This window comes from Neopelma chrysocephalum, unplaced genomic scaffold (assembly GCF_003984885.1).
Source record: "Neopelma chrysocephalum unplaced genomic scaffold, ASM398488v2 Primary Assembly neopelma1_97517, whole genome shotgun sequence".
NCBI classification, from domain to species: Eukaryota; Metazoa; Chordata; class Aves; order Passeriformes; family Pipridae; genus Neopelma; species Neopelma chrysocephalum.
Window position 1 is genome coordinate 39699 of NW_020926159.1, and position 16348 is coordinate 56046.

General features: G+C 53.1%; 1 protein-coding gene across 1 annotated transcript; it reads left to right on the forward strand.

Annotated features, from left to right (window-relative positions):
- Window positions 1–11267, forward strand: MCM3 (minichromosome maintenance complex component 3). Its single transcript, XM_027672727.1, has 17 exons — window positions 1–252; window positions 973–1085; window positions 1935–2143; window positions 2599–2729; window positions 2949–3187; window positions 3894–4002; window positions 4641–4794; window positions 5767–5898; window positions 6349–6557; window positions 7055–7229; window positions 7404–7530; window positions 7833–7983; window positions 8136–8276; window positions 8496–8602; window positions 9160–9242; window positions 9800–9875; window positions 10109–11267. Exons 1-17 carry the CDS (start codon window positions 172–174, stop codon window positions 10305–10307), a joined length of 2436 nt encoding a protein of 811 aa, XP_027528528.1. The 5' UTR covers window positions 1–171; the 3' UTR covers window positions 10308–11267.
- Window positions 11268–16348: the final 5081 nt, after the last annotated feature.

The following is a 16348-nucleotide window of genomic DNA, read 5'->3' on the forward strand; positions in this document are numbered from 1 at the left end:
AGCGCGGCGCCTGCAGGGGGGGGTTGAAGATCGGGGCTCTCCCGTTGCGGGGTAGGATCGCGGGTCTGCGGGGCCAGCCCGGCTGCCCTCGGCTCTCACCGCCTTCTCCTGTAGCAGCGGCAGCAGCAGAAGCAGCGGCGGCGGCGGAATCCTTCCCCGAGCGGCCACAGCATGGCGGCGCCGGCGGGCGGGCTGGAGGATGCGGAGCTGCGCGAGGCGCAGCGCGACTACCTCGATTTCCTGGATGATGAGGTGAGACAAGCTGGGAGACGCGGGTGCTGCATCCCCTCTGCGTCCTCTGGGGCTGGGAACCACCTGGTCCGTGCGCCCCCTCCCCTGCCCCCCTATACGTACCCTTCGGGCTGGGGAAACACCTGGTCCCTTTACCTCCACCTATAGACTCCTCCAGGATCATGGAGCACCTGGTTCCTATGCCCCCTCCAATATGTAGCCCCGGGGATGGGGAGCACCTGGTCCCTGTGCCCCTTGAACACCTGAGATTGGGCAGCACTTGGTCCCTATGTCCCCCCACCCCCTTGAATCCTCGGGGTTGGGAAGCACTTGGTACCTATGCCCCCTGACCCCCTTGAACTCCTGAGACTGGGCAGCACTTGGTCCCTATGCCCCTCTCTGCCCCCAATATGTACCCCTGAGGGGTTAGAGAGTACCTGGTCCCTAATGTGCCTACCCCCCCCCAAATATGCCCCCCCAGTGTTGGGGAGCATTTGGTCCCTGTGCCCCTCACCCTCCCCTTTATCCCCCCCTGAGGATGGGCAGTATCTGGTCCCTGTGTCCCCCCTTCATCCCCACATGTACCTCTGGGGGTGGGGGATCACTTGGTCCCCGTGTTACCATGTCAGGGAATAAAGGGAGTCAAGCTGTGCGGGAATCGCTCCCGGGGGGGTGTCTCACACAGGCAGGAACGCAAAGTGAGTTGGTTTTTTTGTGTCTTTCCCTCGCTGCCACTTGCAGGAAGACCAAGGGATTTACCAAGGCAAGGTCCGGGACATGATCAGTGACAACCAGTGCCGGCTCCTCGTCAACATAAACGACCTGCGGCGGAAGAATGAGAGGAGAGCCAACAGGTGGGGATGGGCAGGGGGGGCACCTACCTGAGAGGTAGTTCCAGCTCTGGTTTTGCAGGTCCCTCGTGGCAGGGAAGGGCCAAACTTTGTCCTGTGCACCAGGTCTCGTGGAAAAGGTGCGCCTGCTCTTTTCCCCCACGAGACCCATCCCTTCCAAGCTTGTAAACTTAGAATTTTGGCAAAAAACTTTTGCAGCAAACTGGAGATGGTTCTATGATATAAATCATGGAATGACTGGGGTTGGAAGGGACATTAAAGCTCATCTGGTTCCAACCTCCCTGCCATGGGCAGGGACACCTTCCACTAGACCAGGTTGGTTAGACCCGGTCCAACCTGGCCTTGGACACTTCCAGGGATGGGGCAGCCACAGCTTCTCTGGGCAACCTGGGCCAGGGCCTCACCACCCTCACAGGGAAGAATTTCTTCCCAATATCCCATCCAACCCTGTCCTGTCTCAGTGGGAAGCCATTCCCCCTTGTTCTGTCCCTCCAGGCCCTTATCCAAAGTCCCTCTCCAGCTCCCTTGGAGCCCCTTTAGGCACTGTAAGGGGCTCTAAGGTCTCCTTGGAGCCTTCTCTTCTCTAGGCAGGACACCCACAGCTCCCTCAGCCTTGTTTAGGATGCTTAGGGATATTTTGGATCAGACTTGCCCACGGGACATGTGAAATTTCCCAGATGTGCTTGCATTTGTTCATCTTCTGAATGTGGTGCCAGTGGACCTCATGTAGAGCTGTGATGGACTTTAAGGTTTTTCCCCACTTGTGGAGCACGGAGGGGGAAATGGGACAAGTGCTGAGGAGGAGGGCAGGAGGGACTGATCCATCTGCATTGTCACCTCCCTGTGTTGCAGGCTCTTGAACCATGCCTTTGAGGAGCTGATGGCCTTCCAGCGGGCCCTGAAGGATTTCGTTGCCTCCGTGGACGCCACCTACGCCAAGCAGTACGAGGACTTCTACATCGGGCTGGAGGGCAGCTTTGGCTCCAAGCACGTGTCCCCACGGACACTGACGGCCTCTTTCCTCAGCTGCATCGTCTGTGTGGAGGGCATCGTGACAAAGTGTGAGACTGGGGGACAACTCAGGGCTGGTGGGACCAGGTGTTTGCTGTGGAAGAGCTGGAGCCCTCCAGGAGTCATGGCGTGGAGAGGGGCTTTTGAGAAGGACATGGGGCGACAGGACGAGGGGGGGATGGCTTTATACTGAAAGAGGGTACGTTTAGATTGGATCTTAGGAAGAAATTCTTCCCTGTGAGGGTGGTGAGACCCTTGCCCAGAGGTCTTTCAGGTCTCTTCCAACCCAAGCCTTCTGTGATTCTGTGTCCTGGCACTCTGGGCCAGGGAACAGGGGGCTTGGCAGAAGGTCGTGGGTGTTGAGTTGGTCTTTGAGCTCAGCAAACCCTGTTGACATGGGGTTATGACCCATGTACAGTTTAGTGTTGGAGATTCTGTTGGGGGCTCTCTGCTGACAGAAGGGAGGGACATCCCAGCCTCTAACTCCTCTGTTTTCCAACCTCAGGCTCTCTGGTTCGTCCAAAGATCGTCCGGAGTGTCCATTATTGCCCAGCCACCAAGAAGACAATTGAACGCCGATACACGGACATGACCTCCCTGGATGCCTTCCCATCCAGTGCCATCTACCCTACAAAGGTGAGGGGAATTAGCCTTGTGGGAAGCATCAGCAGGTTCCTCTGGGGAGAATGTGTCAGCTGGTGAAGCCCAGCCTTCAGTCCTGCTAAAACAACCCTTTCCAGCAGTCATGTGCATGTTGGGTGATGCCTCTCTTCCTCCTGCTTACCTGACTCACTTCTTCTCCCTGTGTTCCTGAAAAGCGGTGCTAATCTTTTTATTGTGGTTCCTGCTTTTTAGGATGAAGAGAACAACCCCCTGGAGACAGAGTTTGGCCTCTCGGTCTACAAGGACCACCAGACCATCACCATCCAGGAGATGCCCGAGAAGGCCCCGGCAGGGCAGCTACCACGCTCGGTGGATGTGGTTCTGGATGATGACCTGGTGGACAAGGTGAAGCCTGGGGACCGTATCCAGGTGGTGGGGACATACCGCTGCCTGCCAGGGAAGAAAGGGGGATACACCTCGGGGACTTTCAGGTGAGCCTTCTTTGGGCTTCAGCCCTCCTGCCCTGTTTGGTCGAGTCACATCTCTGGAAGGTGAGACCTAGGACAGCCAGGTGGCCATCACTGAGCTGGGGCGAACAGTGGCTTGAATCACTTGGGAGTGGTTTGCACCTTGATCCTTGAGCATCAGCCTCAGAATGACAGAATATTCTGCATTGGAAGAGACCCACGAGGATCACTGAGTCCAACTCCTGGCCCTGCACAGGACAGGCCCAACAATCCCACCAAGAGTGTTGTCCAAACACTTCTTGAGCTCTGTCTTAGGGCCATGGCTTATGGCCATGACCACTGCCCTGGGGAGCCTGTTCCGTGCCCAACCACTCTCTGGGTGAAGAACCTTTTCCCAATATCCAGCCTAAACCTCCCCTGACAAAGCTCCAGCCATTCTCTCAGGTCCTGTCACTGGCCACAGAACAGAGGTCAGTGCCTGCCCCTTGACTGCCCATTTGTGAGGAAGCTGCAGCCTGTGGTGAGGTCTCCCCTCACAGTGTGTAGCTGTGACTTCCAGCTGTGCCCAGAGGGGGTTGGATGCTCTTAAAGATGCTCCTCTGGTGGCACAGCACAGTCAGATCAAGGGGGCTACAGCTCTTGAAGCTTCCCACCCCCCTCAGGGCTTCCTAGAGCAAGTGGGGTCTTTGTGGGGTTTGCAGACCTGACCACAGCTGTGTCCCTTCTCCAGGACTATCCTCATCGCCTGCCACGTGAAGCAGATGAGCAAAGATGTGCGGCCTCTCTACTCTGCTGCTGATGTGGCCAAGATCAAGAGATTCAGCAAGAGCCGCTCCAAGGTATTTGGGTCTCACATCTGGAAGGCAGGCTTGTGTCTGGGCATGAAGTTTTGGCCAGAGCAGCTTGGCATGTGGCTAAGGAGGGTGTTGTTGGGTTGCAAGTAACTCTTCAACCCTCTTGGCAACGTTGCTGGATTTTCCAACTTGTTTTCTTTGAGTTTTCTGGTCAGGCTGTGATCGGATCTTGTTGTTTTTGTTGCTGCTTCTGTGCTGCTAGCAGAGCAGAGCATCCTTCCTACTGGCAGCTGTGTCATGACCCTGCCAGCTGGTTTCCAGGGAATTTCCACTGCAGGAGAAGCACCTCTTTCCACTTCAAACACCAAACCGGAGCGAGATACTGCCCCAGCCTGGTCTTATGCTCAGAGCTTTGCTCTGTAGTGTGTAGAGGAGCAATCGTTGCTCTCACTGCTTCCAGTGCTTGGTTGGGTGACAGTGACATGATGATCCAGGACTTCAGAAAAGTCCCACTGAAAGAAAACTCTGGGCAAAGGTCTTCTCCTTTCTAAATAATTTTCATCCCTGTGGCTCTGCGATAGGAATAAGCTGAAATTTGGGCTGAAATGTTCTACTGAAGTATTGCTTTGTTCTTACCTGCTGCAGTCCATGTGATGGGCCATGCTTTGCCTCTTCTGCCTTAGGATATCTTTGACCAGTTGGCCAGATCTCTGGCTCCCAGCATCCATGGGCACGAGTACATCAAGAAGGCCATTCTCTGCATGCTGCTCGGAGGGGTGGAAAAGATCCTGGAGAACGGGAGCCGCATCCGAGGAGACATCAACATCTTGCTGATAGGTCTGGAAGGGCTGGGCAAAGGCACCCTTGGCTGGTGTCAGGGGGTGAGATGAAGGGACATTTCTAAGACTTAGTTTCATGGAGTAACTGGGGTTAGACAGGACCTCTGGAGGTTGCAGGTCTGGAGCCCTCAGCACAAGAAGGTTGTGGACTGTTAGAATGGGTCCAGAGGAGGCCACGGAGATGCTCTGAGGGCTGGAGCCCCTCCGCTCTGGAGCCAGGCTGGGAGAGCTGGGGGTGTTCAGCCTGGAGAAAAGAAGGCTCCAGGGAGACCTTAGAGCCCCTTCCAGAGCCTAAAGGGGCTCCAAAAGAGCTGGAGAGGGACTTGGGACAACGGCCTGGAGGGACAGGACAAGAGGGAATGGCTTTAAGCTGAAGGAGGACAGATTTAGATGAGATGTTGGGAAGGAATTGTTGGCTGTGAGGGGTGGTGAGGCCCTGGCCCAGGTTGCCCAGAGAAGCTGTGGCTGCCCCATCCCTGGAAGTGTTCAAGGCCAGGTTAGACAGGGCTTGGAGCAGCCTGGTGTAGTGGAAGGTGTCCCTGCCCATGGCAGGGCTTGGAACGAGATGATCTTTAAGGTTTCTTCCAACCCAAACCATTCTGTGATTCTAGAGGGTCCCACAACCTCTGTGGGCCACTATCCCAAGACCCCTTGACCCTCAAGGACATTTCTTCTTTCATCCAGTCAGAATTTCTTGTGTTCCAAGTTGTCCCCCTGGCCTCTTGTCCCATCACTATCACCTCTCAAAATTCTGCCTCCATCTTCTATATTTCCTCCCATCCTCTTTGATGATGGCAAGAAAACCATCTGATACCTTATTTTCTGAAGACCAAACAAACCCACTTCTGTCCCCTTTCCGCTCCACCCGCCTGTGCTCTGAGCACCCCCAAACTAGACATGGCATCCAGGTGACATTCAGTTGTTACCCAGGTGATTATGTGGTTGTTAAAGGTGCTGCTCTCCATTTCAGGAGACCCTTCTGTGGCCAAGTCCCAGCTGCTGCGGTACGTGCTCAGCACAGCACCCCGGGCCATCCCCACCACGGGCAGGGGCTCCTCCGGCGTTGGCCTGACTGCTGCTGTCACCACGGACCCTGAGACCGGTGAGGAGCATCAGGGTGGTGCTTATTACCACCTGGGAGGGACTCTGTGAGATCCAGGGCTACTGTTCTCCATGATCTGGGAGTGAGTGATTTTCTAATCTTTGTTCTGCAGTGGCACTTGCAGGACTTGCTCCACCCGGAAGCTTTATGGTGATGGTTGTAGTGTTTTGGGATGTTTTCTCCACCTCTGTTAGGTGGTAGTCTTTTTTATTCCACTTCTACTTGGTGTCTCCCATGTCAGGGCTAGCAGCAGCCTGGATTTTTTCCTTCTTGTGGTCTTGCTCCTTATCCTAAGTGTCCTCTGTGCTGTCAAGTTGGGTGGGAGATGGGCAACCCTGAAGGTTGCTCCTTGAGGCTTACCCTCATCCCAGGGGTGGATGGGGATGGCAGGGCGGGTGTGTAGGGGCTGCTGGATGGTGACTGACCCTCCTTTCTCCCACCCCATCCCAGGTGAGCGGCGCCTGGAGGCGGGAGCCATGGTGTTGGCCGACCGGGGCGTGGTGTGCATCGACGAGTTCGACAAGATGTCCGACATCGACCGCACGGCCATCCATGAGGTGATGGAGCAGGGCCGTGTCACCATCGCCAAGGCCGGGATCCAGGCCCGGCTCAACTCCCGCTGCAGCGTCCTGGCCGCCGCCAACCCCGTCTACGGCCGGGTGAGTGCTGCTGTCAGTCCCCTCCCTGGGGCAGGATGCTGGGGGGAGGCAGCTGGGAAAACCCAGAAGATCCCCCAAACGGGTGACTTGGTTCTTACTGGGGTTGAGATCCATGGGACCTTGTCACTTTGTTGTCTGTTTGTGCTCATGGCTCTCCTGGAGGGGAGAGATCTCCCGTGGTTTCTCACCTCATCTTGATTCTGCCTGGGTGTCTGGGGCAGGGCGCTGGACCCTCATCCTGGTGATGAGTCTCAGTCTTGGTGTCTGATCTGGGATCATGAAAAATATTTGTTTTCCTTGGAAATGAGAGCTACAGCCGCCTTGCAGGATGGGGAAAAGCAGCCGTAGTGCTGCAGCAGGCTGGGTTTGGTGTGGTGTCCAGCTGCCAGGACACCCATCCATCCTTTTAGACCTGGCCAGAGGAGGTTCCCTCAGCCTCCCTGGCAGCCAGGACCAGCCTGTGAGGGTCTCCTGTAACCCCTCACGTCCTTCCACAGTACGACCAGTACAAGACGCCCATGGAGAACATTGGCCTGCAGGACTCTCTGCTCTCCCGCTTCGACCTGCTCTTCATCGTGCTGGACCAGATGGACCCCGAGCAGGACAGGGAGATCTCGGACCACGTCCTGCGGATGCACCGCTACCGCAATCCCAATGAGCAGGATGGGGATGGTGAGTCCCTTGTAACCTTGGCTCGCTCCTGTCTCCCTCTTTGGGGGGTTGTCACCACCTGGTGGCATCTCTTAGGGCTCAGCACCCCTACCTTTGCGGGTGACTGGTTTTGGTGGCTTTTAGAATTTGTTCCGGAGACTAAAAGCCTGTTCTCTGTGACACTTCCCTCTCCAGCCATGCCCTTGGGCAGCGCTGTGGAGATCCTGGCCACGGACGACCCCGATTTCACGCAGGAGGAGGAGCAGGAACTCCAGGTGTATGAGAAACACGATGACCTCCTGCACGGGCCCAACCGCCGCAAGTGAGTCCTTCATCCCATGTCCCCTGGAGCTCTCTGGAGGTTTCCAGCACTGTGGGTTCATGGGTTTGGCTTGAGTATCCAGGCAGTGACTGATTGCCATTGCCAACCATGGTCCAGGGGGAGGTACGTGGGCAGGATGCCAAGGAAGCCTTGCTCTGGGCTTGATCTCTTGTGCCAGGAAGATGGGGAACATCTGGAGCTGAATTCCCTACACACCTGGATGCCCCTGAAGGGCGGGGAAAAAAGTGGATGGAAAGCCAGTCCCCACCTTGGAGAACATGGGTGTACGTGTGTTCCCACAGGGAGAAGATCGTCAGCATGCAGTTCATGAGGAAGTACATCCATGTAGCCAAGATGATCAAGCCCGTGCTGACCGAGGAGGCGGCGAATTACATCGCGGAGGAGTATTCCCGCCTGCGCAGCCAGAGCCAGATGAACTCGGACATCGCCAGGGTGAGCCCTAGGAGCAGCTCCCTGCTGGGCCAGGAGGAGAGAGACTGAGGCACAGACTCCTCTGTGTCCTTTATGGGTGTTTCCCACCTTGGATGTGATGTGGGATGCTGTGCTTGGGTCAGTCTCACAGGGACACCTCCCTCTCTCCCCAGACCTCCCCCATCACAGCCCGGACCCTGGAGACCCTGATCCGCCTCTCCACAGCCCATGCCAAGGCCAGGATGAACAAGACTGTGGATCTGCAGGATGCTGAGGCAGCTTTGGAGCTGGTGCAGTTCGCCTACTTCAAAAAGGTGGGGGAAAGGTGTCCCTCTGCTCCTGGGGGATCCTGGGTTTTCATTGGAAAGGTTGGGCTTGGTGCAGGCTGAGCACCGTGGGCTGCTGGTGGGACCTTTCCTGGACATAGCGTGGGATGAGGCCACCATGGTGGGATCTTGAGTCCTTGGGTTTGGTCCCCTAAAAGCAACTTGAGTGGAAAACGGGGCTCAGTCCATTCTGCCTTTGCCACACAGGTGCTGGAGAAGGAGAAGAAGCGCAGAAAGCCGGTGGAGGAGGACTCGGAGACTGAGAAGGAGGAGGACGAGGAGTCACAGCCCAAGGAGGAGCGCAGGACGAGGAGGTAGGAGCCAGAGCAAGGGAGGGACATCATGCAAAGGGCATCAGCCCCTTTTGAGGTTGCCACAGGCAGTGCTGGCCTTGGGGAAATAATCCAGATTTTGCTGAGCCGGGTGGATCGTCGTCCCCAGTTTGTAGTAGAGGGACATGGTTATTTCATGGGTAAGGAACTGGCTGGATGGCCATGTCCAAAGATTTGAAGCACTGGCACGGGGTGCTCAGAAAAATCCCTAGAAATGTTCAAGGCCAGGTTGAATGGAGCTTGGAGCAGCCTGGTCTACTGGAAGGTGGCAGAAGGTTGGAATGAGATGAGCTTTAATGTCCCTTCCAACCCAAACCGTTCTGTGATTCCATAACACCCACAACCCTTGGGACTGGTGCCAGCTAGGTCCTGTGTCATGGGCAAGGATCTGTGGCCAGAGGGTGGGTTACCTATGAGCCACAGGTACCCTGTGAGTTCCTGGGCAGACACCTCCATAGGCTCAGGGCATGGGCTCCTCAACTCCAGTGTTTACTGGGAGTTCAGCTGGAGCAGGGCTGACGTCCTGTTCCCTCTCCCAGGAGGAAGAAGGCACGCACGGAAGGCGAAGAAGGCTCCTATGACCCCTATGACTTCAGTGATGCCGAGGAGGAGATGCCACAGGGTGAGTCCCTGGGGTTTTGGTGGCACGTGTCTCCTGAGGGTGCTGCTGCCCTGAGCCCTGGTGGGGCTGCACAGCCTGGGGAGCAGCAATGCTGCTGTTCCTGGGGTCCCTGGCATAGTGCAACCACCATCCTGTGCCACAAATACAGATGAACCTGTCTGTGCGGGACAGGGTTATATGGGATATTGGGAAGAAATTCTTCCCTGTGAGAGTGGCGAGGCCCTGGCACAGGTTGTCCAGAGAAGCTGTGGCTGCCCCATCCCTGGAAGTGTTCAAGGACAGGTTGGATGGGGCTTGGAGGAACCTGGTCTAGTGAAAAGTGTCCCTGCCCATGTCAGGGGATTGGAACAAGAAGATCTTTCAGGTCCCTTCCAACCCAAGACATTCCATGTTTCTGTTGCTGATTAATTCTTTTCCACCCACTTCCGAACTGCTGCAGAAATAGCAATATTGGGAGGCACTTTGGTGTCATCCACCCCATCCTGAGGCCAAGAGCTTTTGCTGTCTGGGTGCTTGGACACCAGGCAGGGTGAGGGTAACTCTTCCTTCTGCTCCAGTTCAGGCACACACTCCGAAGACACCCGAAGCCTCGGCCACTGGGGAAGGGAAGAAGGTGGAGTTGGCTGAGCCAAGGTGAGTGGGGGCTGGAGGAGGAGTCTATCCCTGCATGTCCACCCCCCTCAGTGGGTCCAAGCTTTTGTCCCATTGCTGGAGATGCATCTGTGGTGCTCTCAGCTCCAGTTTCGGCTTTCCTGCCGAGTGCTGCTTCTGGAATAAGGAAGGGCTGAGGCATCCTGGGCTGGGAAGGAGGGGAAAGACTCATGTGTAGTCTCTAAGTTAAGGGTGATTATTTCTCCACTGACCAGGTTGAAAGCATTCAAGGCTGCTCTCCTGGAGGTCTTCAAAGCTTCCCACGCCCAGTCTGTGGGTCTGAAGAACGTGATGGAGTCCATCAACCGCGACAACCCCGAGCCCTTCTCGCTGGCTGAGGTGAAGGGGGCCTTGGCCCACATGCAGGATGACAACCAGATCATGGTGTCTGATGACATTATCTTCTTAATCTGAGCCTCTAGGTGGAAGATCCCAAGTTTTTGTGGACTCTCAGTCTGGAGACTCTCTGTGTTTGCCTTCAGCTCTCTCCTGAAACCTTCTTCTGGCTGAGCTGGACTTTGGGGAGCTGAAGTCTCTGCACTTCCTTGCTGTGCAATGCTGGCACAAAAGAAGAGCCAGGAGCTCTGGAAGCTGTTGCTGTCTTCAAACTGGAGCATTAGGGAAGAGGCTTGTTTCTGCAAGGAGATGAAAGGAAAAACCTAAGAGCAAATTATCAGTGTTCTTAATGTATTGTTTTTAGCTTTTGTGGCTTTTTGGTGGATTTTTTTTTAAATGAAAAAATCTGGATTTAGGAATCCAACATTTAGTGGTGGTGTTGGTGAGAAGCAATGTGAGAGCTCCACTACTAGTGAAGCTTTTATTTTTCCCTTTTCTTCCCCAATTATATAGCCTAGATCTGCTTGTCTCACAAGGAAAGGTGCCTAATGCCTGTCTTGTTGGTTCTGCTTTTCCCACCCATCTTGTGGAGGATGATTCCTGGTGCTGGAGGGACAGGTGTGGTCTGACCTGCTCCATTGCCCATGGTCAGCTTGATTTCCAGATTTCACAACCCTGGTGGGAGTTTTGCCCCCAGGGAAGGACATGGGTGTTCAGAGTTGCCCTGGGAATGTGTCCCTGGCACAGATGGGTTCCATCTCCAGCTGCTCCTCCTTTCAGCCTGGAATGATTCCCTGGTGATGGCTTTCAAGAAAAGCTGACTCCACAGTGAGACCAGTCTTTGCTGCTTGTGATCCAGTGCTGCTGAAGGTTTGGGATTTTTTTTAATTTGCTTTTTGATCCTGGCAAGTTTGAGATGAAGCTTTGGAGAAGCCCCTGAACAGCACTGGCTCTTTGCTGTTATCCCTGCCCATCCCCAGACACCTGCACAGCTCATGTTCCCTTGTTTCTGGATGCCATAAATCTTAATTTGATAAATAAAAATGTCTATATTGTTTAATCCATGGCTTTCTGCTTACTTGGATTTAAAATACCCACTTGTGGGGTTACAGCTCTGCACCCTTCTGGGGATCTGTGCTGCTCTGCAAAGCCGTCAGGCAGCTGCCAGCCCATTTTGGCTCAGGAATGGTCTTGGGAATGTCCATCCACCATGTGCCTTTGGCTTGGTGGACCAAATATGTGCAGAAATTCCTGTGAGATGGGTGGGCAATAAATGTGGACAGCTCCTGCCTCTGCCCACCTGGAGCTCTGCATCTTGGCAGCATCTCAGTGTCCATGGGAGGGGATCCCCTCATTTTTCTTCTGCAGACAGACCTGTTGGACTATAAAAGCTGGACTTTTGAGCTTCTCTCATCCAACACAGCCATGACAGTGGGTTTGGAGGGGATTTTGTATGTTTGCAGCCTCCTAAAGATCTCTGGTTGGATGTGTTTTGCTTCCCCAGGGTGACCTCAGACCCACAGACAGTATTTGGTCTCATAAAACTGCAAAGATTGGTGAAGGTGAGTAAAACACACAGATGGTCTCTGATGGAGACAGGCTGGGAGAGCTGGGGGTGTTCACCTGGAGAAGAGAAGGCTCCTGGAAGACCTTAGAGCCTCTTCCAGTGCCTAAAGGGACTCCAGGAGAGCTGGAGAGGGACTTTGGACAAGGGTCTGGAGTGACAGGACAAGGGGGAATGGCTTCCCACTGCCAGAGGGTGGGTGAGATGGGATATTGGGAGCAAGTTCTTCCTTGTGAGGGTGGTGAGGCCCTGTCACAGGTTGCCCAGAGAAGCTGTGGCTGCCCCATCCTTGGAAGTGTTCAAAGCCAGGTTGGACGGGGCTTGGAGCAACGTGGTCTAGTGGAAGGTGTCCTTGCCCATGTCAGGGCTCTGAACGAGATGAACTTTAAGGTCCTTTCCAACACAAACCATTCCGTAATTCTATGGTTTTGTGTCTTTCCTGCCCTTACAACTGGGGAACTGCTAATACTGAATTTCCCAAGATAGGACACCAGGAGGAGCTCCAGGGTAGATAAATCTGGTTTATTTTATTATCCCATAGCCTGGAGTGGTAGGATGTGGCTGTCTACCTCCCCCGGGTGCTGGTGGCCACCTCGGTCTATCCTTGGAAATTGGGAGAGGGGCCTTTGGTGACATGGGAAAAACAAACAACTCCCACAGGCAGAGAGGTTTGTGGGGATCAGCTGGATCTGACCAACAGCCTGAATCTGGGATATCACCAGAGAGGTCATTCAGTTCCTGGATGCTCAGCCACATGGACATTTATATACTTTTATATATATTGTAAAAAATTATATATTATAAAAATGTATTTCAGTTTTGGGCCCTTCACAACAAGAAAGACATTGAGGGGCTGGAGTGTGTTCAGGGAAGGGAACGGAGCTGGGGAAGGGGCTGGAGCACCAGGAGCAGCTGAGGGAGGGGGGGGGGCTCAGCCTGGAGAAAAGGAGGCTCAGGGGGGACCTTCTCCCTCTCTGCAATTCCCTGGCAGGAGGGTGGAGCCAGATGGGGGTTAGTCTCTTCTCCCAGGGAACAAGGTAACACTTGTTATAATATTTATATAATATTATTTGCTATTATATTAAATTTACAGGCTTTGTTCTTGCTGATGGGGTAAAAGCCTAAAAATTCCATAGTGCATGAAAATGATGATGGGGTGTGTGACATTTTAAAAGAAAAGCAAAGAGAGAATAGAATGGAGGTTGTAATTCTCAAGAAACCTGGCTTGAGTAATACCAGGGGCTCAATAGGGAAGATCCCATGGGAAGTGTGCAGCCTTTCCTGAGTGACATCATGCTCGTTTTGATATTAAAGATCACAGGTAAGAAAAGTAACAATTCAGGGAATCCAACAAAAACAACCGAAGAGTTCAGTCATGTATGTTCCCTGTCACCTCCTTTCGAGTTGTGTCCCTAATAGTTTCCCTAGTCTCATCCCTGCTGCGTGGGATTGAGAAGAGGAGCCCCAGCTCTGGCCCTGACCCTTGTTTTGAGTTGAGTGACCCGACACAGAGCCTGCCCATTGCTACCCTCATGCCTCACCCACCAACCAGCCCATCTGTCCTGCCATGGGCTTGTTGCAGCACCCAGGACTTCCTTGGCACCTTATTTTATATAATCCTAGAATGATTTGTGTTGGAAAGGACCTTAAAGCTCATCTAGTCCAACTGTCCCAGTCCAATGGGCAGGGACACCTTCCCCTATCCAAGCCCTGTCCAACTTGACCTTGAACACTTCCAGGGATGGGGCAGCCACAGCTTCTCTGGGTAACCTTTGTCAGGGCCTCGCCACCGTCACAGCCAAGAATTTCTTCCTAATATCTAATCTAACCCTTTCCTCTGGCAGTGCAAGCCTTTCTGCCTTGTCCAGTCCCTCCAAGCCCTTGTTGAAAGTCTCTCTTCAGCTTTCTTGGAGCCCTTTCAAGCACTGGATGAGGCTCTAAGGTCTCCCTGGAGCCTTCTCCAGGCTGAACCATCCTAGATCTCCCACCCTGTCTCCATAGCAGAAGTGCTCCAGCCCTCAGAGCATCTTCATGGGCCGTGTTGCATTGTACCTTAGTATTGTATTTCTCAAACCCTTAGTCCACCCCCTCTCTGCAGGGTTACTGATTCTAGAAATCAACCCTGCTATTTATCTCCCTGCTGCAGGACAGGTGAACACTCAGTCTGCAGGGATTAGGAGTGAATTCCCCACACCAGCACCATCAGCATCATGTAATCCCTGCCTCCCATTCATCCCACAGCTCTGACCAAAGCATGACGAAGGCTCAGGGGGTGACAGCCAAAAATGAGGTTTGTCCTTGACCTGTGGAGGGAGCCCAGAGGTGCCACTGGTCCCCTCTGAGTTCCCACAGCTGTAACATGGAGCTGTGGTCACTGTTGTGCTGGAGCAACATTCCCATGCAGAGGTTTCCGCCGGTGGTACCTGTGGCACACCTGGCAGCCACATTTCCCCTCAGATTTTGGTGTTTTCCATTCACATCTCTTGGCTGTGGTCTGCTCTTGGCCATGAATCTTGCTGATGTGATAAAGCCCTGTGAGCAAACCCTGCCCGGAGTAACTCCTGCGTGGATGTGATCGATCAGAGCTCTAAACCAAAAGGTGATCTCGAGGTGTCACACGTCAGAAGGGTAAAATCTGGGGTGACCAGAGAGGCAGGAGCAAGCTGCTGGAGGTACAAGCCCTGCCCGGTGCTGCAGCCACCTCATTCTGAAATATTCATTCGATCCTGACATCCAGAGCTTTCCGAGGCTGCAATCTCAACCCTTTGCTGCTGCAGGCTACGGAAGGTCCTCTGAGCAACCTGATCTGGTGAAAGATGTCCCTGCCCCTGGCAGAGGCTTGGAATGAGGTGAGCTTTAAGGTCCCTTCCAAGCTAAACCATTCTGTGATTCTGTAGTCCAAGTCCAACTTGAAATGAGGCATTTCTTATGCCTGCAGTGCTGTGAAAACCTGAACCTGCGTGTAACAAATCCTGCAGTGCAAACAGTGGGTTTCCTTATGGTAACTCAAGAGTAGAAGAATTCTTTTAAGTGAAATTAAAATTTTATGGTTTATTTCCAAGCCCCCATCCCTGCTCCAAGGCTGCGATGTGTGGGAGTGAATAGCTTTTTGAGATAACTATATTACTAATTTAAGGAAGAAATTCTTGGCTGTGAGGGTGGTGAGGCCCTGGCACAGGTTGCCCAGAGAAGCTGTGGCTGCCTCATCCCTGGAACTGTTCCAGGCCAGGTTGGACGGGCCTTGGAGCAACCTGGTCTAGTGGAAGGTGTCCCTGCCTAAGGCAGGAGGGTGGAACTAGACGATCTTTAAGGTCCCTTCCAACCCAGACCATTCTGTGATTCCATGAATACGAGTATTTTTCTTCCCTTCTAATGATTCCTGTTTAGTGACCCCTTTCAATGAAATTTTCAGTGAACTTCGATGAAAGACAAGTTCAATCATAGGAAATTTCGGGTCAAAGAGGGAATCCCTGCAGAATTTACAGGCTGCTGAAGGCACAAATTGTGAGTGGAAAGTGGTGGTGGGGGTTCATAACCCGATATTTGACGTGACGACATCATTGCTTCTTCACACGTAATGGTTTCCACTTAACCCTGTTCCTGCACAATCCAACCCATTTTCATGGCAATGCCCTCTCCTTTCACAGTGAGCATTCAGGGGAAAAAAAGGAGGTCAGTTTCTGGGCTAAAAAAGGGGGATTTCTGGTAATTCTCCCCTCTCTTGGTCTTCGATGCTCAGTGCCGCATCTCAGTAGATGCGCTGGTGGATACATAGAACAGTCAGAATAGGAACATGTGTCACAGGATTTGTATTACTTCAGGTAAACATAGTAACCTGAAATGTGAAAAATTTATGTGAAAAGAGTCTCCGGTCTCTGAGCTGAGCGTTGATTCAGACCACAAAATCATGACAACATCCTGCAGTGATGTAAAGCATCAGTCAATGGAGATTTCTGGTGGTATTATTCAGGCCAGATTAGTCCCTTCTCACTGGAAAATTACACAGATTTGCAAGAGGATTCTGATTTTCTGTAGGACCAAAAATGTCATGAATCTGTTGATTTCCTGGAGGACTGAAAATGAATTTGTGTGAAGAGTCCTACACTTCAGTCCTCTGCTTCTAGCTGGGCTACGTGGCTTTGGGAAACGTTTCTCTAAGGGCTTTTCTCCACAGAAAAGCTGGTTAAAGTGGTTATATAGGCCTTTTTTCTGCCATAAAAATAGCTTTTACTCCCAAAGAAACCTACTGGTGCTCCTAGGGAAACAGCAGGTGGGTGTTTGTGTTGGTGCATGAAGCAATGAGGGACTGGGGGACCCAGGGGCAGCTGCTGGAGAGATCCAGTGGTGGGGTCACCGTCCCTGGAGGTGTTTAAGGAAAGACTGGAACTTTGTGGCATGGTCTAGTTGACATGGTGATGATAGGGCATAGGTTGGACTTGATGGTCTCAGAGGTCTTTCCCAACCTAATTGATTCTGTGATTCCACGTATATATATATATATATATATATACACATATATATATATATATACACACACATATACATATTGACTCCA

Excerpts from the sequence above, each read along its gene's own strand:
- MCM3 (XM_027672727.1), top strand. The coding sequence starts at position 172 with ATGGCGGCGCCGGCGGGCGGGCTGGAGGATGCGGAGCTGCGCGAGGCG. Across the intron at positions 8,277-8,495 it reads AGTTCGCCTACTTCAAAAAG|GTGCTGGAGAAGGAGAAGAA; the intron begins GTGGGGGAAAGG and ends TTTGCCACACAG. Across the intron at positions 9,876-10,108 it reads GTGGAGTTGGCTGAGCCAAG|GTTGAAAGCATTCAAGGCTG; the intron begins GTGAGTGGGGGC and ends TCCACTGACCAG.